Source organism: Oncorhynchus keta, chromosome 21 (genome assembly GCF_023373465.1).
Source record: "Oncorhynchus keta strain PuntledgeMale-10-30-2019 chromosome 21, Oket_V2, whole genome shotgun sequence".
Taxonomy (NCBI): domain Eukaryota; kingdom Metazoa; phylum Chordata; class Actinopteri; order Salmoniformes; family Salmonidae; genus Oncorhynchus; species Oncorhynchus keta.
Genome location: NC_068441.1, coordinates 19141151 through 19164564, shown reverse-complemented (window position 1 = coordinate 19164564; position 23414 = coordinate 19141151). Strand labels below are relative to the sequence as shown.

The 23414-nt window shown below is 42.4% G+C and overlaps 3 protein-coding genes across 13 annotated transcripts in view; 1 reads left to right on the top strand and 2 right to left on the bottom strand.

Moving 5' to 3' along the window:
- Positions 1 to 2428, bottom strand: part of LOC118400226 (28S ribosomal protein S16, mitochondrial-like) — a 217074-nt gene extending 214646 nt beyond the window's left edge. The window contains exons 1-3 of one of the 7 annotated variants that reach the window (XR_008074216.1): positions 2414 to 2428; positions 1195 to 1461; positions 81 to 290 (exon numbers count right to left, since the gene is read on the bottom strand). Coding sequence is in view for 1 of the 7 variants with exons in the window: in XM_052473428.1 (XP_052329388.1) it covers positions 166 to 290; positions 1195 to 1461; positions 2255 to 2267 (405 nt within the window). In the remaining 6 variants the exon portion in view is untranslated. The other 6 variants (XR_008074217.1, XR_008074213.1, XR_008074212.1 and 3 more) reach the window with 6 other exon arrangements.
- LOC118400227 (28S ribosomal protein S16, mitochondrial-like) overlaps positions 1 to 2510 on the bottom strand; it is a 217156-nt gene extending 214646 nt beyond the window's left edge. Inside the window, exon 1 of the mRNA XM_052473430.1 lies at positions 2459 to 2510. Within this exon, the coding sequence (XP_052329390.1) occupies positions 2459 to 2471 (13 nt within the window). The 5' untranslated portion in view covers positions 2472 to 2510. The remainder of the gene's footprint in view (positions 1 to 2458) is intronic.
- Positions 1 to 23414, top strand: part of LOC118400224 (voltage-gated potassium channel subunit beta-2-like) — a 141546-nt gene that overhangs the window by 62041 nt on the left and 56091 nt on the right. The window lies entirely within an intron of this gene.

Here is a 23414-nt window from a genome sequence, read left to right as displayed (position 1 = left end):
TGCTATATGAAGCCTTCATAAGTTGTTCTGTTAAGCTAAGAATATTCATAGTTCAAAGGCTTTCACTGGAAACAGTTAACCTTTTGGGAGGAGAATGTCATTTCTAGCTGTCCTTCGTGTACAGTAACCACACCCTGCTTTGCTTGACAGTCCCCCATGCTCCAGCTATCCTAGTTGCTGCTGCTTAACTCCATCCTCTGGAGCTGCTTCCTCTGCTAGTTCTGCCAGGGCCCTGTGACGCTCTGTTTCTGTCACCGTCATGGGATGCAGGGGGAAGAACCCAGCCAGTCCTACAGGAAGACATGAGAGGGTTGACAGTGTCTTAGACCACATAGATTCCCAGGTAGCATTGAGACTTAATTGGAAGTATTGATTACATTTAAAAGTATACTACACTGAACAAAGTGTTGGTGTTGGTCCCTCATGAGCTAAAATCAAAGTTCCCAGAAATGTTGCATATGCACAAAAAGCTTCTTTCTCTTAAATGTTGCTTAACAGGATCATCATTACACAGGTGCCCCTTGTGCTGGGGACAAGAAAAGGTCACTCTAAAATGTGCAGTTTTGTCACACAACACAATACCACAGATGTCTCAGGTTGAGGGAGCGTGCAATTGGCTTTCTGACTGCAGGAATGTCCACCAGAGCTGTTGCCAGAGAATTTAATGTTAATTTCTCTGCCATAAGCCGCCTCCAACATTGTTTTAGAGAATTTGGCAGTACATCTAACCAGCCTCACAACCCCAGAGCATGTGTATGGCATCATGTGGGTGAGTGGTTTGTTGTTGTGAACAGAGTGCCCCATGGTGGCGGTGGGGTTATGGTATGGGCAGGCATAAGCTATGGACAACAAACAAAATAGCATTTTATCCATGGCAATTTGAATGCACAGAGATAACGTGACGAGATCCTGAGGCCAAATATCGTGCCATTCATCCGCCGCCATTACCTCATGTTTCCCAGTCATGTAAAATCCATGGATTTGGGCCTAACAAATGTATTTCAATTGACTGATTTCCTTACATAAACTGTAATTCAGTAAAATCGTAAAAATTGTTGCGTTTATATTTTTGTTCAGTATAGTTTGTTTATGAACCTGTGATTTAGTGTCTTTTCCATGAAGTAGGCCTTACACTGGTCATTTCAATAAACTTGTAAAGTGTGTGTTGTCATGGTGAGGGTAGAGGGAACACACCTAGAAGTTTGGCCACAGGCTTCGTTGGATGTGCACCACAGCCCATCCAGTACTTGATCCTGTCAGAGTTGATGCTGACCAGTTTCTCATTGTAGATGTTTGGCAGGGGGTCATAAGAGCCCAGCTGTTCTATGTATTTACTGTCTCGTGATCGCTTGTTGTAAGCTGCCACAATGCGGTAGAAAGGTCTGTTAGACTGTTTGTGGCCAGCCATTGCCAATCTGATGACAATGTGTCCTCCGTGGTACGTCTTCAGTAGGAAGGATGCTGAAGGATAATACAACAAAATCAGCACTGTATTGTTTCGTTAAATGGTGAAATTCATATGCAATTAAATTGGCTGAAAAAAAGAACACCCTTTGAAGTAGGAAGTTTTTTATGTCAAAGAGTAAGCAATTAGGGATTCACACTGTTTTTACCGCTTACACACCACAACCACTCCAATAACACTATGCTATCTGCAAAATACTTGAATCTGGATCGCCACCCACGGCAACGATTATTTAACATGGTGGAGCTCTCTTTTGACAATATCTGCAATAAATGGGAACACCACACACCCAACAGTATTTCACGTCTGGACAATAACTCATTAGCAAGTGGCCATCCCATAATACAAATAACACTCAATGTCTAGCTATTGTGTTGTCTATCTGTTGTGTATTCCATGAAATAAACATTACTTATCAGAAACATCATTGGTGAAACTACTAGCTTGCTATACACCATACTCTTGGCTCGTCAACAGTAAAGGTACAGACATTTCCGGGTAGCTAATAAGCGTACCCCAACGTGCTACTTAGCCCATGTTTACAGCGTTAGTTAAATAGCAACCTGATCATACTTACATAGATGGACCATGTTTACAGCGTTAGTTAAATAGCAACCTGATCATACTTACATAGACGGACCATGTTTACAGCGTTAGTTAAATATCAACCTGATCATACTTACATAGATGGACCATGTTTACAGCGTTAGTTAAATAGCAACCTGATCATACTTACATAGACGGACCATGTTTACAGCGTTAGTTAAACAGCAACCTGATCATACTTACATAGACGGACCATGTTTACAGCGTTAGTTAAATAGCAACCTGATCATACTTACATAGACGGACCATGTTTACAGCGTTAGTTAAATAGCAACCTGATCATACTTACATAGACGGACCATGTTTACAGCGTTAGTTAAACAGCAACCTGATCATACTTACATAGACGGACCATGTTTACAGCGTTAGTTAAATAGCAATACTTACATAGACCGACCATGTTTAGGTATACCCTGCAAAAGTGGTCAAACGAATATGTAAAATATCGAACACGTTTTCAACATTACAGAAAAGAGCACTTCTATTGTCTAATGTAACATTTGTAATGGAGCAGCCATTTAAACACAAACACACACACACACGTGTGGTCAGTATAGCACTTAAAGGAATTAAAGTGGCTATTGGCTTACATGTCCTAGAATCAAATCAAAATCAAATCAAATCAAATTGTATTTATATAGCGTTAGTTACATCAGCTGATATCTCAAAGTTTGCTGTACAGAAACCCAGCCTAAAATCCCAAACAGCAAGCAATGCAGGTGTATCAACCTGAAGCACGGACCATGTTTACAGCGTTAGGCAAAAAACTCCCTAGAAAGGCCAAAACCTAGGAAGAAACCTAGAGAGGAACCAGGCTAGTTGCAACCTGGGGTGGCCAGTCCTCTTCTGGCTGTGCCGGACCATGTTTGGAGTTAAATTATAACAGAACATGGCCAAAATCTTCAAATGTCAGCGTGTAGTTCATAAATGACCAGCATGGTCAGCAACCTGATCAATAATAAGGCAGAACAGTTGAAACTGGAGCAGCAGCACAGTCAGGTGGACTGGGTTAAACAGCAAGGAGTCATCATGTCAGGTAGTCCTGGGGCACGGTCCTAGGGCATGTTTCAGGTTCCTAGACGGACCATGTTTACGAGAGAGAGAAAGAAAGAGAGAATGTTTAGAGAGAGCATATGTGGGGTGGTTAAATCAGTCCTCATGTTTCTGGCTGTGCCGACCATGGTGGAGTTAAATATCAATTATAACAGAACATGGCCAAGATGTTCAAATGTTACAGCAGTTAAATAGACCAGCATGGTCGCGTTAGTTAAATAATAGTAAGGCAGAACAGTTGAAACTGGAGCAGCAGCATGGCCAGGTGGACTGGGGACAGCAAGGAGTCATCATGTCAGGTAGTCCTGGGGCATGGTCCTAGGGCTCAAAAGGTCAGTTGAAACTGGAGCAGCAGCACAGTCAGGTGGACTGGGGACAGCAAGGAGTCATCATGTCAGGTAGTCCTGGGGCACGGTCCTAGGGCTCAGGTCCTCCGAGAGAGAGAAAATTAGAAAGAGAGTGCCAATATACCACCCACCACTGAGAGAGCATATGTGGGGTGGTCAGTCCTCTTCTGGCTGTGCCGGGTGGAGATTATAACAGAACATGGCCAAGATGTTCAAATGTTCATAAATGACCAGCATGGTCGAATAATAGTAAGGCAGAACAGTTGAAACTGGAGCAGCAGCATGGCCAGGTGGACTGGGGACAGCAATTGTTTACTCCATGTGAGTCATCATGTCAGGTAGTCCTGGGGCATGGTCCTAGGGCTCAGGTCAGTTGAAACTGGAGCAGCAGCATGGCCAGGTGGACTGAGGACAGCAAGGAGTCATCATGTCAGGTAGTCCTGGGGCATGGTCCTAGGGATCAGGTCATCCTGAGAGAAAAGAAAGAAAGAAGGAGAGAATTAGAGAACGCACACTTAGATTCACACAGGACACCGAATAGGACAGGGGAAGTACTCCAGATATAACAAACTGACCCTAGCCCCCCAACACATAAACTACTGCAGCATAAATACTGGAGGCTGAGACAGGAGGGGTTAGGAGACACTGTGGCCCCATCCGAGGACACATCGCTTGGTATCCCTCAGTGCTGACTCTTAATTTACATATGCACTGTGTTGGAAAGTACAGACTGGATGCCAGAACAACACAAAGCAGTCTGTAAAAAGAAACAAAGTATTTTCAGTGTGGGTGTCACAGGTCTCAAGTGTTTAATTTAAAAAGTTCTAGATTGCCTCAAAATGTGCATTTCCCCCAGTCTCACAATATGGATGTAATATCATACTAAGATGTTACTTCTCACAGGTTGTCTGAATTTCTTAAGGGTGGTGGGAATTAGGGCTACTAAATTGTCCTCTTTTTCAACTGTATATTTCATCCATTTCAGGTTTGCTTGGTTGATATGATGACATTGATTGTTAAAGGCCCAGTGCAGCCAAAATTCAGTTTTGCCTGTGTTTTCAAATTAAATTAAATGTTGTTGGTCACGTGCTTAATTCAATAGGTGTCGACTTTACCGTGAAATGCTTACTTATAAACCCTTTCCCAACAATACAAAGTTAAAAAATACATTTTTACAAAATAAAAAAAGGAAATAAGTCACAATAACAAGGCTATATACAAGAAGTACCAGTACCAAGTCAAGGTAGTTGAGGATATTGAGGTAACATGTCATCTAGCTCTCACAATCTCACATCTGAATTAGACATTCATCCATGTTTCCCAAATGTGAAATTTCAAAGTTGTTGCAAATGTCCATTTTTGGGGGGATAGGCTTAAAACACAAATCTAAAAAACAACTTTCTATTGCTGGATTCAAACTTGCAACCTTTGGAATCAGATGCCTACTCCCGTCTGCCATCCTCATCCACAACACCCTAGCAAAACCACTCACTGTTGCCCCTAGTGGCAAGTTTCTACATCATCTCCCGACATCCTAAGACGTGGATGGAAGTTGAATACTGACTTGTATCACTGGTGACCTGGTTGAACATGTACATGTAGGTAGGGGTAAAAGTGAGTCGGCCAGCAGCATATGTGAAGAGTGTGAAAGTGTGTGTGAGTGTGTTGGAGTGTCAGTGTAGTATGTGTGAGTGTGTGGGTAGAGTCCAGTGAGTGTGTTGGAGTGTCAGTGTAGTATGTGTGAGTGTGTGGGTAGAGTCCAGTGAGTGTGTTGGAGTGTCAGTGTAGTATGTGTGAGTGTGTGGGTAGAGTCCAGTGAGTGTGTGTGTTGGAGTGTCAGTGTAGTATGTGTGAGTGTGTGGGTAGAGTCCAGTGAGTGTGTTGGAGTGTCAGTGTAGTATGTGTGAGTGTGTGGGTAGAGTCCAGTGAGTGTGTTGGAGTGTCAGTGTAGTATGTGTGAGTGTGTGGGTAGAGTCCAGTGAGTGTGTTGGAGTGTCAGTGTAGTATGTGTGAGTGTGTGGGTAGAGTCCAGTGAGTGTGTTGGAGTGTCAGTGTAGTATGTGTGAGTGTGTGGGTAGAGTCCAGTGAGTGTGTTGGAGTGTCAGTGTAGTATGTGTGAGTGTGTGGGTAGAGTCCAGTGAGTGTGTTGGAGTGTCAGTGTAGTATGTGTGAGTGTGTGGGTAGAGTCCAGTGAGTGTGTTGGAGTGTCAGTGTAGTATGTGTGAGTGTGTAGAGGTGAGTGTGTGTTGGAGTGTCAGTGTAGTATGTGTGAGTGTGTGGGTAGAGTCCAGTGAGTGTGTTGGAGTGTCAGTGTAGTATGTGTGAGTGTGTGGGTAGAGTCCAGTGAGTGTGCTTAGAGCCAGTGCAAGAGATTCAGTGAAAAAAAGGATATTCATGCAAATAGTCCAGGTAGCCACTTGATTAACTGTACAGCAGTCGTATGGCTTAGGGGTAGAAGCTGTTCAGGAGCCTTTTGGTTCGAGACTTGGCGCTCTGCTAGGTAAAGCCCCGCCTTATCTCAGCTCACTGGTCACCATAGCAGCACCCACTCGTAGCACGCGCTCCAGCAGGTATATCTCACTGGTTACCCCCAAAGCCATTTCCTCTTTTGGCCGCCTTTCCTTCCAGTTCTCTGCTGCCAATGACTGGAACGAATTTCAAAAATCACTGAAGCTAGAGACTCATATCTCCGTCACTAGCTTTAAGCACCAGCTGTCAGAGCAGCTCACAGATCACTGCACCTGTACATGGCCCATCTGTAAACAGCCCATCCATCTACTTCATCCCCATACTGTATTTATTTATCTTGCTCCTTTGCACCCCAGTATCTCTACTTGTACATTAATCTTCTGCACATCTATCATTCCAGTGTTTAATTGCTATATTGTAATTACATCGCCTCCATGGCCTATTTGTTGCCTTAACTCCCTTATCTTACCTCATTTGCACTCATTGTATATATACTTTTTTCTTTCTTTTTTTCAACTATATTATTGACTGTATGTTTTGTTTATTCTATGTGTAACTCTGTGTCGAACTGCTATACTTTATCTTGGCCAGGTCGCAGTTGCAAATGAGAACTTGTTCTCAACTAGCCTACCTGGTTAAATAAAGGTGAAATGTAAAACAAAATGATATATTCTTTAAAATGCCATCAGATGAATCCTGGAATATATTCCAGTCTGTGCTAGCAAAGCAGTCCTGTAGCTTAGTATTCACTTTTATATTGTGTGTGTCACTTGCTACTTCCTGTTTGAGTTTTTACTTGTAAGCAGGTATCAGGAGGATAGAGTAATGGTCGCATTTGCTAAATGGAGTTTATTTATTTTTGCAGGGGGAGAGCTTTGTATGCATCTCTTTGTGTGGAGTTAAGGTGATCTAGAGTGTTGTATGATATGATACAACAGCTGATGGAACTATCACTGTAAAAGAGTGAAAAGATTAGGTCAGTGTTATTTTCTGATTGTTAGTTGCTGGTTGAAAATACAATTTATACAGCACCTTGCAAGCAACAGGTTTAGCCATGGTGGAGTTTTGGCTAGGTTGTTAACATCATCCGGTTGTATAAGTTAATCAACCAATAAAAAAAGATCTCCTGAACCTCTGCTAATACCAGCTAGTTTTCAGGTTACATATCCCTCCCATTAAGCCCCCACTCTCAGACAGTCCCAACAATTCTTGCTTGAGAAATAGTTTTTTTGTTAAAAAGCCATTTTTGTTTCTTTTTGACCATCTTAATGGAACGCTATTACAGTAAGGTGCTTAATTGTTACCCAGAAATGATTTGTTATGTATGCACGGGACATTTAAGTATTTGTAAAAGGTGGATTCTCATATTAAAGTCTGTTGCCACCTAATGAACGTAGTTGCTATAGACATGTTGGAGAAGGAGATCAGGCTATCATGATATTGATCTCTTAATGAATCTCTTTCTTGGGGGGACAAAAGGCAGATGCATTTATAGATACTGTAGTATATAGGCCTACCATGTTGATGAATACTTTTTGTATTTTATGTAATGGCTGTTGTTAGCCATTAGGTGGTGCAGATGTTCCACCTCAGATTGGGTCTACTACTGTACTCCATGCTGCACCCTCTACAGCAGGGGTAGGAAACTAGATTCAGCCACGGGACGATTTTCCTCAGAGCGGATGGTTGGGGGCCCGGAACTTAATTATAATAATTTTTACACTGCAGATTGACCACAACTAAGCACAAAAAAAAAGATTGTATTTAAAAATAAGAAAAATGTCATACCTAGGTCACATTGAGACACAATTCGTGGGAATACTTGGGAACAGTTTTCCTAAATTAACCTAATTTTTAGATGAATGCCTGGTGATTTGAGCATTTTTCCCGCAAAAACTAAAATAGGTCATACTTTATTTGGATTGTCCGGATTTTCCCTCTGTAGATACTCTACAAATGGTCATATTATCAACAAACTCTCTGTAGATAAACAACTGTTTGCTAAGGTTACAGTTCGAGTTAGGTTCCTTTTTCAGGACCCTGTCTTTCAAAGATAATTCAAAGAAATCCAAATAACTTCACAGATCTTCATTGTAAAGGGTTTAAACACTGCTTGCTCAATGAACCATAAACAATTAATGAACATGGAACGGTCGTTAAGACACTAACAGCTTACAGACAGTAGGCAATTAAGGTCACAGTTATGAAAACTTGGGACACTAATGAGGCCTTTCTATTGACTCTGAAATACACCAAAGAAAGATGCAGGGTCCCTGCTCATCTGCGTGAACGCGCCTTAGGCATGCTGCAAAGAAGCATGAGGACTGCAGATGTGGCCAGGGCAAGAAATGGCAATGTCCGTACTGTGAGACGCCTAAGACAGCGCTACAGGGAGACAGGATGGACAGCTGATCTTCCTCGCAGTGGCAGACCACGCATAACAACACCTGCACAGGATCGGTACATCTGAACATCACACCTGTGGGACAGGTACAGGATGGCAACAACAACTGCCCGAGTTACACCAGGAACGCACAATCCCTCCATCAGTGCTCAGACTGTCCACAATAGGCTGAGAGAGGCTGGACTGAGGGCTTGTAGGCCTGTTGTAAGGCAGGACCTCACCAGACATCACTGGCAACAACGTCGCCTATGGGTGCAAACCCACCGTCGCTGGACCAGACAGGACTGGTAAAAAGTTCGGATTTGCATTTATCGTCGAAGGAATGAGCGTTACACCGAGGCCTGTACTCTGGAGCAGGATAGATTTAGAGGTGGAGTGTCCGTCATGGTCTGGGGCAGTGTGTCACAGCATCGTCAGACTGAGCATGTTGTCATTGCAGGCAATCTCAACATTGTGCATTACAGAGAAGACATCCTCCTCCCTCATGTGGTACCCTTCCTGCAGGCTCACCATGACATGACCCTCCAGCATGACAATGCCACCAGCCACACTGCTCGTTCTGTGTGTGATTTCCTGCAAGACAGGAATGTCAGTGTTCTGCCATGGCCAGCAAAGAGCCAGGATCTCAATCCTATTGAGCACATCTGAGACCTGTTGCATCGGAGAGTGAGGGCTAGGGCCATTCCCCCAGAAATGTCCGGGAACTTGCAGGTGCCTTGGTGGAAGAGTGGGGTAACATTTCACAGCAAGAACTGGCATATCTGGTGCAGTCTGAGGAGATGCACTGCAGTATTTAATGCAGCTGTTACTGACTGTTACTTTTGATTTTGAACCCCCCTTTGTTCAGGAACACATTATTCCATTTCTGTTAGTCACATGTCTGTGGAACTTGTTCAGTTTCTGTCTCAGTTGTTGAATTTTGTTCATACAAATATTTACACATGTTAAGCTTGCTGAAAATAAACCCAGTTGACAGTGAGAGTACGTTTATTTTTTTGCTGAGTTTAGATTTTCCCTTCCCTCACTACATATTATCAAATCAAATTTATTTATATAGCCCTTCGTACATCAGCTGATATCTCAAAGTGCTGTACAGAAACCCAGCCTAAAACACCAAACAGCAAGCAATGCAGGTGTAGAAGCACAGTGGCTAGGAAAAACTCCCTTGAAAGGCCAAAACCTAGTAAGAAACCTGGAGAGGAACCAGAGAGGAACCAGGCTATGTGGGGTGGCCAGTCCTCTTCTGGCTGTGCCGGGTGGAGATTATAACAACATGGCCAAGATGTTAAAATGTTCATAAATGACCAGCATGGTCGAATAATAATGAGGCAGAACAGTTGAAACTGGAGCAGCAGCACGGCCAGGTGGACTGGGGACAGCAAGGAGTCATCATGTCAGGTAGTCCTGGGGCATGGTCCTAGGGCTCAGGTCCTCCGAGAGAGAGAAAGAACAAGAGAAGGAGAGAATTAGAGAACGCACACTTAGATTCACACAGGACACCGAATAGGACAGGAGAAGTACTCCAGATATAACAAACTGACCCTAGCCCCCCGACACAAACTACTGCAGTATAAATACTGGAGGCTGAGACAGGAGGGGTCAGGAGACACTTATTATGTATGTAGGATAGTTGTTTTCTTGAATGTTTTGCTTGACATTTGGTTTCTCTGAAGGGCAATTTGGATGACATCCTCTACTATTTATATTCCAGTCTTCTCTCTTTAGGCACATGTAGGCTACATGACTAATACTAAATGGGGAGTTAATTTATCATTGGTCCAAATTACCATGATTTTCTTTCTGTTCAATGTGTTGTATATGTATGGTATTAAACTAAGTGAAGAATGCCATATTATTTATCCCAGATGAGATTAAACAACTTTCCTATTGTCTAATTTCTCATCATAAATGATGCCTCATTCATTCCCCCTTTCCTTCATCCTCAACACACCATCTCTCTGTCATGGCTTCATGGCAGTAAAGCCCACTTTCTCGCTCTACTTGCTCCTCTGAAGATGCCCCCTTTGCTCTGTTTTTGCTCATATATTATTAAAGGCTCCTTCCCCCCTGTGGAGAATATACTGGGCCCAGTCTAGCAGAAGCTGCTTCTCCAGGCCTTGCATAACTTGACACCCCCCAGAAATCCCACAAGCAGGGGCCACTTTCTTCCCCTTTGCCGCTTGTATCATGTGGGCTCAAACTCATCCCCTTCTTCTCACTCCCAGCCCACCTCGATTCAGCTAATAAGACTGTTGCCGTGCAGTCCTTTGCAGGGCTTCGGGCTATTTTTCCTCCTTCGGCCCTTCAGTTATTTAAAAGGTGTTGTGTCAGCAGTGGTGAAAAAAGTTCTCAATTAATAGAAAATGACTCAAGTAAAAGTGAAGTATCTCATTTAAAATTGACTTAAGTACAGTGGTAGAAAACGTACTAAATTGCCATACTTGAGTAGAAGTAAAAAGTTAATGTAGATGCTATACATTAAATTCCTTATATTAAGCAAACCAGATGCCACAATTGTATTTATATTTTTTTCATTTATTTACATTTGTCCACCAGATCAGAGGCAGTAGAGATGACAATGCTGTCACGAATATTACCGAAGGTGACTCCGCTTCTTTTTCGGATGGCGCCCGGCGGTCGTCGTCACCGGTCTACTAGCTATCACCGATCCTTTGTTCTGTGTTCCTTTGGTTTTGTCTGATTGGAGTCACCTGTTTCTTGTTTGGTTGTTAGGGTGGGGTTATATAGTTTGTTCAGCCCGCTTCTGTTTCATGCGGGCTTGTTCGTCTGTTTTGTGTTAGTGATTTTGTTTGCATTTTCGGGTTTCGCGCTGTCCGTTATTATTTCTGATCATTTGTTTTCCTACTTTTGTTCATGTTATTTTTCCTGGACATTAAAGCGTATTTTTCTCACATCCTTTTGCTCTCTGCGCCTGACTCCACACCTCTTCACTCATTAAACGTAACAAATGCATTATATTGATACACTACATGACCAAAAGTATGTGGACATCTTCTCATTCAAAATCATGGGTATTAGTATGGAGTTGAACCCCCCCTTGCTGCTATAACAGCCTCCACTCTTCTTGGAAGGCTTTCCACTAGATGTTGGAACATTGCTGCGAGGACTTGCTTTCATTCAGCCACAAAAGCATTAGTGAGGTCGGGCACTAATGTTGGGCGATTAGGCCTGGCTAGTAGTCGGCATTTCAATTCATTCCAAAGGTGTTCGATGGGGTTGAGGTCAGGGCTCTGTGCAGGCCAGTCAAGTTCTTCCACACCGGTCTTGACAAACCATTTCGTTATGGACCTTGCTTTGTGCACTGGGGCATTGTCTGCTGCAATAGCCCATTTGTGACTAGGACCGACGGCGTTCCGACATGCCGTTCTGCACACCACTGTACTGCGCTCTTATTTGCCAGTTTGTGGCTGTGTACTCCCACAGAAGTGCCTCTGACTAGATGTGTTGTGTTTCGCACTATTCTCTGTAAATCCTAGACACTGTTGTGCGTGAAAAGCCCAGGGGGCCAGCTGTTTCTGAGGTACTGGAACTGGCGCACCTGGCACCGACGAGCATACCACGCTCAAAAGTAGCTTGTTTTGCCCATTCTAACGTTCAAGCAAACAGTAACTAAATGCCTCAATGCCTGTCTGCTTTATATAGCAAGCCAAGGCCACATGACTCACTCTCTGTAATAGCAAACCATTTTCATGAACCGGGTGGTGTACCTAATAAACTGGGCACTAAGTGCATGTTCCATGGCGGCACTTGTGACATTGGGCACCCTGCGCCACCCTAGAGATGTCACAGAGGGTTACCCAATCAACAGCCGTACAGGGGAGAGCCAGCTGTCTCACAACCTCAGATTGACCACCACTCTAATCTGTGTTTCTACACACTCTCAAAACCAGATGTAAACACACCAACACTCTGGTCAACAAAGGGACACATCGCCCTATGTTGGTTAGGTAGAGGGACTGGTCAGTGGTCACACACATGCCTGAGTGGGACATCCCGGATGGTTGGTTCTTTACGAGAGTGGCTTAACTTCAAGAGTTCAACACAAACTTCTCATTGGTTGTGGTCTTGGTTGTGGTCTCATTGGTTGTGGTAGTACACTGTGACTAACATTTTAAGAGGCACTCTGTAAGTAAAAATGAATTATAACTCGCTATACTGTGATTATAAAACTCTTTTTATATAGTCTTAATTAAGTGACTTACAAAAACCTGTCCACATGGTCTTACCCTGATGGAGCCTCAGTGCTGATAAACACCAGCAGGAAGGAGAGGGAATGTTCCGTGGAGAAGAGAGAGATTATTTTGGTCCCTCACTCTTTTCTTCTCTTGGATTAGGGGAGGGGCATATTCCACCGGGCCTGTGTAGTTCACTTCAGTTCCGTTCAACTCCTCACACCTTGTTACACAAGGCTTCACACTGAACGCTCATCATGTCTGTCAGTTCTCCTCTGCTGGGCTGGAGCTGTACTGGCCCGTCCATAGAATTAGGAAATAAAATGGACATTAATTATGATGGTCTAAAGGTCAGCCATTTTGGTCAACTGTTCTAGGGAAGCTTCATAATGTGACGGGTGAAATGAAGAATGCAATCTGCTTTATCTCTTAAGGTATTGCATAAGTTGACTGTGGGTATTAACTTAAAAAGTAGCAACATATTCAAATGTGTTTCAAAAATTCAAATAAATAGTTGAGACGGTATTAAAAGCTATCTCGTGGTTGTTATCCATTTGCTCTGGTGGTGTTACATTTGGCTAGCACAGCAAATAACCACAGAGCTAGCGTGATGTGAATAGACAAATATTAGTTTACATTGTTAGCCAGGCGGCAGCTAGATAGATTCATTTCTCGCATGACAGCCAACATTTGATAGCCACATTGTTTACATCAGAAGTTAGCTAGCAGCAGTAACGTTAATTACCCTACTTTCAACCTCTCTCCCCCCTCACCAATCGGTCTCTCCTAGCTTTGTCTGCTTTCTCCCAAATTTGACCCATGTGTGTTGGCCACTTAGTTTCAATTAAGAAGCATACTGTAGTTTTAATAAACTGCTAGCTTGCGCTAGGCATGTATTACCGACCTCACGGCAAAAGACCTAGCTAGTGGTTTGTTTAAATATAGAAAAACTAGACTAAAATACAAATGCTAGCTAGCGCGGACTCATTGTGGTGATAATGTTGAACTGCATATGAATTACACCAGGATGATACATAACATGAAGAAAACTAATTAATAATTATTTCAAGCAAAATGTATTTTGAAATGAAGTCAAATTACCTCAATACATTCCTTTCTGCACATCCTTATGATAGTGATATCCGCTAACACTGTCTCTCTCTCCTGTGCATGTCATCCTTAAGGCCTACCTTCATTACAACGGTATGTACTGAATGACGCTGGAGAATAGAAGCAGGTACGGGGAGTCAGACATTTATTTGGGAACAGACAAGGAAACAAGACAGGAACAGCGTCGGGACATGAGACAATTAATCCCGAAGCGGGGAACAGAGCTTGGGAACAGACAGACATAGGATAGGTAATGACACAAGTAATTGATTCCACATGAATCTAATGATTGCTGATGCACGTGATAGGGGGAAAGGAAGGTGTGCGTACTGATGGTGGCTTGAGTGCATAATGCTGGGGATCCTGGAACCCTCGAGTGCCAGGGGGAGGAAGAGCGGAAGCAGGCGTGACAGGGTAGGGCTTGCACTAATCCATTTCATGATAGCATGCACAGTAGCTGTAGAAGTCAAATCTGGTATCCTTCAACATGGTTAGCCTCATTAATTGTCTAATGAAAAACCCACATACTGTCAGCCTTTTATTTTCTAATTAGCAAATTATTCCCACACACATACATTTTCAGATGTGTTTTTCCTATTTCTAATAGTATCATTTCAAATGGAGAAAACATCTCAACCAAAAGATTTGCTAGTCCTGTTTCAGTATAGAAATGACAAGCCACATGTATAAGTGCATTTGACACCAGGCCAATACTAATCCCATCATATGTCTGTATTGGGCATGCCATAAATAATCTCACATCAACTGTAACCAAAATGGTAGAGCACAGATAGTAGAGGCAAGTGAAAAATACCCTAAAGAGTGACCACAGTGAAGGGTCACTTTTACATGGGCTGCAAATTAGCCATGTAATGCATGAGATCCATCCCTGTAAATGTGATTTCACTTTTTATTTGTAATACATTTGAAAAAATGTCTCAAACAGTTTTTGCTTTGTGAATATTGGGTATTGTGTGTAGATTGAGGAAAAAAACAATTTAATCAATATTAGAATAAGGCAGTAATGTAGAAAAATGTGGAAACGGTCAAGGGGTCTGAATGTTTTCCAAATGCACTGTATATTGATCTCTGGCTCCCTCTTTAGTAATTTGTGTGTCTATTTTTAATCACAGTGCTTAAAGCATCAGACAATCTCAGTAGCCTACAAATAGTTGATTTTATTCAAACATAGGGTGTGTCTATCTATGGAAAAATACACATTTGAAATTTCTGACAATCGATTGATCTAAGATTTTATTTTGTCAGGGACAGCCCTAAAATCAATATTATTTCCACTATACATATTAAAGTATGTGGACACCCATTCAAATTAGTGGATTCAGCTATTTATAATAATAATAATAATATATGCCATTTAGCTGACGCTTTTATCCAAAGCGACTTACAGTCATGTGTGCATACATTCTACGTATGGGTGGTCACACCCGTTGCTGACAGGTGTATAAAATTGAGCACCATCAGGTTCTTGGTCACCTACCTGACCAAGGCCCTTCTCCCCTGATTGCTCACTTTGGCCGGGCAGCCAGCTCTATGGAGAGTCTTTGTTGTTCCAAACTTCTTCTATTTAAGAATTGTGGAGGCCTCTGGGTTCTTGGGGACCTTCAATGCTGCAGAAATGTTTGGGTACCCTTCCCCAAATCTGTGCATCGACACAATCCTGTCTCGGAGCTCTATGGACAATTCCTTCAACCTAATGGCTTGGTTTATGCTCTGACATGATCTGTCAACTGTGGGACTTTAAATATACATGTGTGTCCCTTTACAAATCCTGTCCAATCAATTGCATTTACCATATGTGGACTCCACTCAAGTTGTAGAAACATCTCAAAGATGATCAATGGGAACAGGATGCACCTGAGTTCAATTCCGAGTCTCATAGCAAAGGGTCTGAATACTTGTGTAAATATGTTTGTTTGTTTTTTTGTAATACGTTTGCAAAAATGTCTAAAAACCTGTTTTCACTTCATCATTATGGTGCAGTGTGTGTAGGTTGATGAGGAAAAACATTGATTTAATCCATTTTAGAATAAGGCTGTAACTTTAAAAAATTTGGAAACAGGATGGTTCTGAATACTTTCTGAATGCACTGAATGTGTATACAGTTGAAATCATAAGTTTACCTACACTTAGGTTGGAGTTTTTAAACCACTCCACAAATGTCTTGTTAACAAATTATAGTTTTGGCAAGTTGGTTAGGACATTTACATTGTTGGAAAAATTGCTTGTCATGCACAATTGTTTACAGACAGATTATTTCACTTACAATTCACTGTATCACAAATCCAGTGGGTCAGATGTTTACATACACTAAATTGACTGTGCCTTTAAACAGCTTGGACAATTCCATAAAATGATGTCATGGCTTTAGAAGCTTCTGATAAGCTAATTGACATCATTTGAGTCAATTGGAGGTGTACCTGTGGATGTATTTCAAGGCCTACCTTCAAACTCAGTGTCTCTTTGTTTGACATCATGGACAAATCTAAAGAAATGAGCAAAGACCTCAGAAAACAAAATGTGGTTTTGCAAAGGAATTGCTGCAAAGCTAGACTCTTTGGTCAGTCATTTATGTTGACCCCAAGTTGATCTGGCTGGCTTCACTCTATGCTCGTCTGATTTACAGTGGTGGACATGAACCTTAATCTGCCCCTATTCCCCCGCCCCAATGTTCCTCCCCTTGTTATATCTGTCTAAGACAGGCGCATGCCATCAATCCATCTGTCAGTCATTGCAATCCACTCGAATGCTGCTCATTAAACTGTCAGCCAGTGGAATTTAAAGCTCTACTAGACAACTGGCCAACAGTGACATGGCCACAATGTCTCTCTACTATGCTCCACACTTCCATAACACTGGACAGCCACACTTCTCACTGTTGCAATGAGCTAAGAATTTTGGGGGAAGAGAAAGAATGGGCTGGTGGGAGGGAGTTCTATCTTTAGTTGTATATTTACAAAGCTCAGAGCTCCAGCTATTTTAAGACTATAATACCCCAACTTGATTGCAGGCTTCAAAGGCATCCTTTCTATCTGTGTCTGAGAATCTGTGCAGTAGTCAGTAGTCACCACACAGTCACAGTGGGCTCCAGTGACTGCCTGGCAGGGAGAGAGAGAGAGAGAGAGACACTACTTGACCAAAAGTATGTAAACACCTGCTCGTCGAACATCTCATTCCAAAACCATGGCCTTTAATATGGAGTTGGTCCCCCTTTTGCTGCTATAATGGCATCCACTCTTCATGGAAGGCTTTCCACTAGATGTTGGAACATTGCTGCTGGGACTTGCTTCCATTCAGCCACAAGAGCATTATAGAGGTCAAATCAAATAGTATTGGTCACATACACATGGTTAGCAGATGTTAATGCAAGTGTAGCGAAATGCTTGTACTTCTAGTTACGACAGTACAGTAATAGCTAACAAGTAATCTAACAATTCCACAACAACTACCTTATACACACATCTAAAGGGATGGAGTAAGAATATATACATAGAAATATATGGACGAGCGGCATAGGCAAGGTGCAATAGATGGTATAAGGTACAGTATATCCATATGAGATAAGTGATGTAAGATATGTTAACATTATTAAAGTGGCATTGTTTAAAGTGACTAGTGAACCATTTAGCAGCCTCTGAAAAGTGATTTCTGTTTAGCAGTCGGATGGCCTTGAGATAGTTGCTACTTTTCAGTCTCTCGGTCCCAGCTTTGATGCATCTGTACTAGAGGTCCACCGATTATGATTTTTCAATGCCGATACCGAGTACTGTAGGACCAAAAAAAGCTGATACCGATTAATCAGACTATTTTTATATATACATTTGTAATAATGACAATTACAACAATACTGAATGAACAATGAACACTTATTTTAACTTAATATAATACATCAATAAAATAAATTTAGTCTCAAATAAATAATGAAACATGTTCAATTTGGTTTAAATAATGCAAAAACAAAGTGTTGGAGAAGAAAGTAAAAGTGCAATATGTGCCACGTAGAAAAAGCTACCGTTTAAGTTCCTTGCTCAGAACATGAGAACATATGAAAGTTGGTGGTTCCTTGTAACATGAGCCTTCAATATTCCAAGGTAAGAAGTTTTAGGTTGAAGTTATTATAGGACTATTTCTCTCTATACCATTTGTATTTCATATATATTTGACTATTGGATGTTCTAATAGGTGCTTTAGTATTGCCAGCCTAATCTCGGGAGTTGATAGGCTTGAAGTCATAAACAGCGCTGTGCTTAAAGCATTGCGAAGAGCTGCTGGCAAATGCAGGAAATGGCTGTTTGAATGAATGTTTACCAGCCTGCTGCTGCCTACCACCGCTCAGTCAGACTGCGCTATGAAATCATAGACTTAATTATAATATAATAACACACAGAAATACAAGCCTTACGTCATCAATATGGTCAAATCAGGAAACTATCATTTTGAAAACAAAACGTTTATTCTTTCAGTGAAATCGTGCAACGATTGTGCTTTTTTCGCAAATGCGGTTTTGTTCAATTTGGCGAAGTTGGCTGTCTTTGTTAGGAAGAAATGGAAGCTAGCACCTTACCATGGCTCCTTGCTGCACTTGCATAACAGGTAGTCAGCCTGCCACGCAGTCTCCTCATGGAGTGCAATGTAATCGGCCATGATCGGTGTCCAAAAATGCCGATTACCGATTGTTATGAAAACTTGAATAGGCCCTAATTAATTGGCCATTCCAATTTAATCGGTCGACCTCTAACCTGTACTGACCTCGCCTTCTGGATGGTAGCGGGGTGATCAGGCAGTGGCTTGGGTGGTTGTTGTCCATGATGATCTTTTTGGCCTTCCTGTGACATCGGGTGCTGTAGGTGTCTTGGAGGGCAGGTAGTTTGCCCCGGTGATACGTTTTGCAGACTGCACCACCCTCTGGAGAGCCTTGTGGTTGAGGGCGGTGCTGTTGCCGTACCAGGCGGTGATACAGCCCGACAGGATGCTCTCGATTGTGCATCTGTAAAAGTTTGTCAGGGTTTTAGGTGACAAGCCAAATTTCGTCAGCCTCCTGAGGTTGAAAAGGCGCTGTTGTGCCTTCATCACCACACTGTCTGTGTGGGTTGACCATTTCAGTCTGTGATGTGTACGCCGAGGAACTTAACTTTCCACCTTCTCCAGTACTGTCCCTTGAATGTGGATAGGGGGGTGCTCCCTCTGCTGTTTCGGGCACTTATGTGGGGCGATTAGGGCTGGCTCGCAGTCGACGTTCCAATTCATCCAAAATGTGTTAGATGGGGTTGAGGGCCAGTCAAGTTCTTCCACTCTGTCTTCGACAAACCATTTCTGTATGGACCTTGCTTGGATTTCCCTTCACAGGAACTAAGGGGCCTAACCCGAACCATGAAATACAGCCCCAGACCATTATTCCTCCTCCACCAAACTATACAGATGGCACTATGCATTCGGGCAGGTAGTGTTCTCCCGGCATCCGACAAATCCAGATACAGCCGTCGGGCTGCCAGATGGTGAAGCGTGATTGATCACTCCAGAGAACGTTTTTCGATTGCTTCAGAGTCCAATGGTGCTAAGCTTAACACCACTCCAGCCAACGCTTGGCATTGCACATGGTGATCTTAGGCTTGTGTGCGGCTGCTCGGCCATGGAAACCTATTTCATGAAGCTCCAGACAAACAGATATTGTGCTGACGTTGCTTCCAGAGGCAGTTTGGAACTTGGTAGTGAGTGTTGCAACCAAAGACAGACGTTTTTTTTACTCTATACACGCTTCAGCACTCGGTGGTCCCGTTCTGTGAACTTGTGTGGCTTAGCACTTCACGGCTGAGCCATTGTTTCTCCTAGACTTTTCTATTTCACAATAACAGCACTTACAGTTGTCCAGGAAAGCTCTAGCAGGGAAAAAAATTGAACTGACTTGTTGGAATGGTGGCATCCGATGACTGCCACGTTGAAAGTCATTGAGGCCATTCTACTGCCAATGTTTGTCAATGAAGATTGCATGTCTGTGATCTCGATTTTATACACCTGTCAGCAACAGGTGTTGCTGAAATAGCCAAATCTACTATTACTTTTGTATATATAGTGTATTTTGTGGACACAAGCCTGGTTGGCCCCCTGTAGTAATGGCTGTCGTTGTTGGCACTAGCTAGCTACAGAGTGACTGAGGTGCATGAAGACCCCAGAGGACAAATTAGGTGCCACAAAGACTAAACCTCCATATGAACGTTTAATGATAATGTCCCTTTCAGTACATTGTTGTCCAAGTATTTTTGAGGTGCCTATTAGGCTATTTTGTTTCTGCTGTGTTTATAGGAAGCACATGCCTGAGAGTTAGTTGAAGCTGACATATAGCATAGATTTTGCAGTAGAATTGATCATGGAACCTCCATGGGCCACTAACTAGCTAGGCCTATTTCCATCCCTCCAAGGAATGGTGCAGCCTTCAGCAAGTAACCCCAAGTGGTCTCTGTCGTTGTCTTACCCGGCAGCTAAGTCTGGAGGATTGGGATGAAGGGTCAGTGTTATCAGAAGTGACTCCCCAGAGGCGTCATTATGACATTGTTGCATCATCGATTGGCTAAGCTCCCTGCTGCCCAGGACTTCGAAGGACAGAACCAGTTATTTGTCAGCTGGGGGGGGTTGAACATGTCCATGTTGTGTGGCAGTAGTTGGTCAGAGAAAGAGACTCCAGGATGTATCATGCTAATGTGTATTTTTTTGCTTTGAAATGTTCTTTTTTCTCCTAGTTTCGCTCTTCAACTCTATGCCTATAAGAACATGTGGTGTGTAGCCTAGCCGTGATCAGTGAAATCCATGTGCATTGTTGGCCTATTCGCTGCCTCTCAAGCTCCCCTCTCAAGCTCCCCTCTCAAGCTCCCCTCTCAAGCTCCCCCATCTCCCTTACCTCCCCCTCACAGTGAGTAAAATGTAGGCCCTATCAGCACACTGCACTCTCTCAGAATGATTCGGTGTCCAGGAGGGATTGTAGCATCTTAGTAGATTTGGGATAGTCATTGGTTGGTCTCTTAATGAAAAAGAAGTCAGAGGGCACAACGTAAGGGAAGACGTGGGGAGTGGGAGGGAAGAGATAATAGATTTCTTTCTCTAGGTAGTGGCTTTGAATTGCTGACTGACATAGAAAATCAAATGCCATCAAGACCTTCTCTTCAACTCTACCAACAGAAGACATCAGTAGTTGGTTCTTTATTTAAGGTAAGGACCGTTCTCTCCCACCAGAACAGTGTGCTTTATCCTAAGATTAAAACATCTAGGGAAGAAATGTATCCCTTAGCAAGCCCATCAAAATACTTGAACACTGGCCTACAAGGCCTGTTTTCTTAAGAAATTAATATATTATTGTTAAATCTATTCAGGCCTGCAGTGCCAGTACTCTGTAATAGAGTATGATATAACCATTCTAAATTATTATTGTGTAATACAGCAGCACCTAAAAGGCTTAATTTAAGGATCAACTTTTTTTTAAATAAAACCCTTTAAAGTGTATGCCTCCTCGTGCGTATCTGTCAAATCGTGCGCTGAATACAACAGGTGTAGGTAGACCTTACAGTGAAATGCTTACTTACAGGCTCTAACCAATAGTGCAAAAAAGGTATTAGGTGAACAATAGGTAAGTAAAGAAATAAAACAACAGTAAAAAGACAGGCAATATAGAGTAGCGATGCTATAAAAGTAGCGAGGCTACATACAGACACTGGTTAGTCAGGCTGATTGAGGTAGTATGTACAGGTAGATATGGTTAAAGTGACTATGCATATATGATGAACAGAGAGTAGCAGTAGCGTAAAAGAGGGGTTGGCGGGTGGTGGGTGGTGGGACACAATGCAGATAGCTTGGTTAGCCAATGTGCGGGAGAACTGGTTGGTCGGCCCAATTGAGGTAGTATGTACATGAATGTATAGTTAATAAATCTTTTTAGGGATAGGGGCAGTATTTTCACGTCCGGATGAAAAGAATGCCCAAAGTAAACTGCCTGTTACTCAGTCCCAGAAGCTAGGATATACATATAATTAGTAGATCTGGATAGAAAACACTCTGACGTTTCTAAAACTGTTAGAATAATGTCTGTGAGTATAACAGAACTGATTTGGCAGGCGAAACCCCGAGCACAATCCATCCAGGGAAAGAGTTTTTTGAGGTCGTTTTCCAATGGATTTCTATGGGATTCCTGATTAATTAGGGCCCCGATTGCAGTTCCTATGGCTTCCAATAGATGTCAACAGTCTTTAGAAATTTGTCTATGTTTTTCTTTTGAGAAATGAAGAAGTAGTTCTATTCATTCCATGTGTCACTCTGATGGTCCCTACTATTTTGGTGCGCTTCACGTTGTTTTTATCCAGTATTAGAAACATTTTATTCCATCTTAAATTTGATCGATTATTTACATTTTAGGATACCTGAGGTTGGATTAGGAAATGTTGCTTGAAATGTTTGTACCAAGTTTACAGGTAACTTATTAGATACTTTGTAGTCATGTTGGGTGAGTTGGAACCGGTGTATTTCTGAATCAAACGCGCCAAATGAATGGACATTTTTGGGATATAAAGAAGAAATTTATCGAACAAAACGACCATTCATTGTGTCAATGAGACATTTGGGATTGCAAAAAGAAGATCTTCAAAGGTAATTCATTTATTATATGGCTATTTCTGACTTTTGTGTCGCACCTGCCTGGTTGGAAAATGATTTTAATGCGTTTGTATGCGGGGTGCTGTCCTCAGATAATCACATGGTCTGCTTTCGCCGTAAAGCCTTTTTGAAATCTGTCACAGCGGCTGGATTAACAAAAATGTAAGCTTTATTTTGATGTATTACACTTGTATTTTCGTGAATGTTAAATATTGATATTCCTGTAGTTTGAATTTGCCGCTGAAATTTCACTGGATGTTGTCAAATCGATCCCGCTAAAGGGATTGGCACGTGAAGGGATCCATAAGAGGTTTTAAAGTGACTATGCATATATGATAAACAGAGTAGCAGCAGTGTAAAAAGAGGGATTGGGGGGGACACACAATGCAAATAGTCCAGGTAGCCATTTGATTACCTGTTCAGGAGTCTTATTGCTTAGGGGTAAAAACTGTTGAGAAGCCTTTTTGTCCTAGACTTGGCACTCCGGTACCGCTTGCCATGCAGTAGTAGAGAGAACAGTCTATGACTGGGGTGGCTGGGGACTGTTCAGGTTATTTTATGTTTCAAGTCCCATATGGTTGATTTATTTCACAATTTACAATAATACGAGGCCCAGGAGTAGAGAGAAGAGGCATCGTCATTAGGTCTACGTGTTGGAGCAGAAGACTGAGGAATGAATAGGAAGTGGTGATGGATGGTTGCTACTATAGGTCTATGTGGTGTTTGCCCAATTCTGACCTCTGCTGTGGGTGTTCCATCCAGAATGTGGAGACAATTTGGACTATTGAAATGCTCACCCTGTGTGTGGGCATGCATCTTTATTCCAACAGACTTTTGTTTTTCCATTTAGCCCTCTATAGACAGGCGTGTTTACTGTGTTACTCTGACTAAGTGTGACTCCATTAGCGGAGAGTCACCCTAGCTCATCATTCTGAATGTCGCTTTGGTTCCTGTCACCACCCTCTCTGTGCTGCGGTACTCCCCCGCTTTCTTCTTCCTTTCTCCTCATCTGCATGTCTGCTATAGTCTAGTCTATTGGAGCAAGAAGAACATTCGATATTAACACTATAGGCCAGATGGGATTGATTTTGCTTTGTGATTGGTGCTTTGTGTAT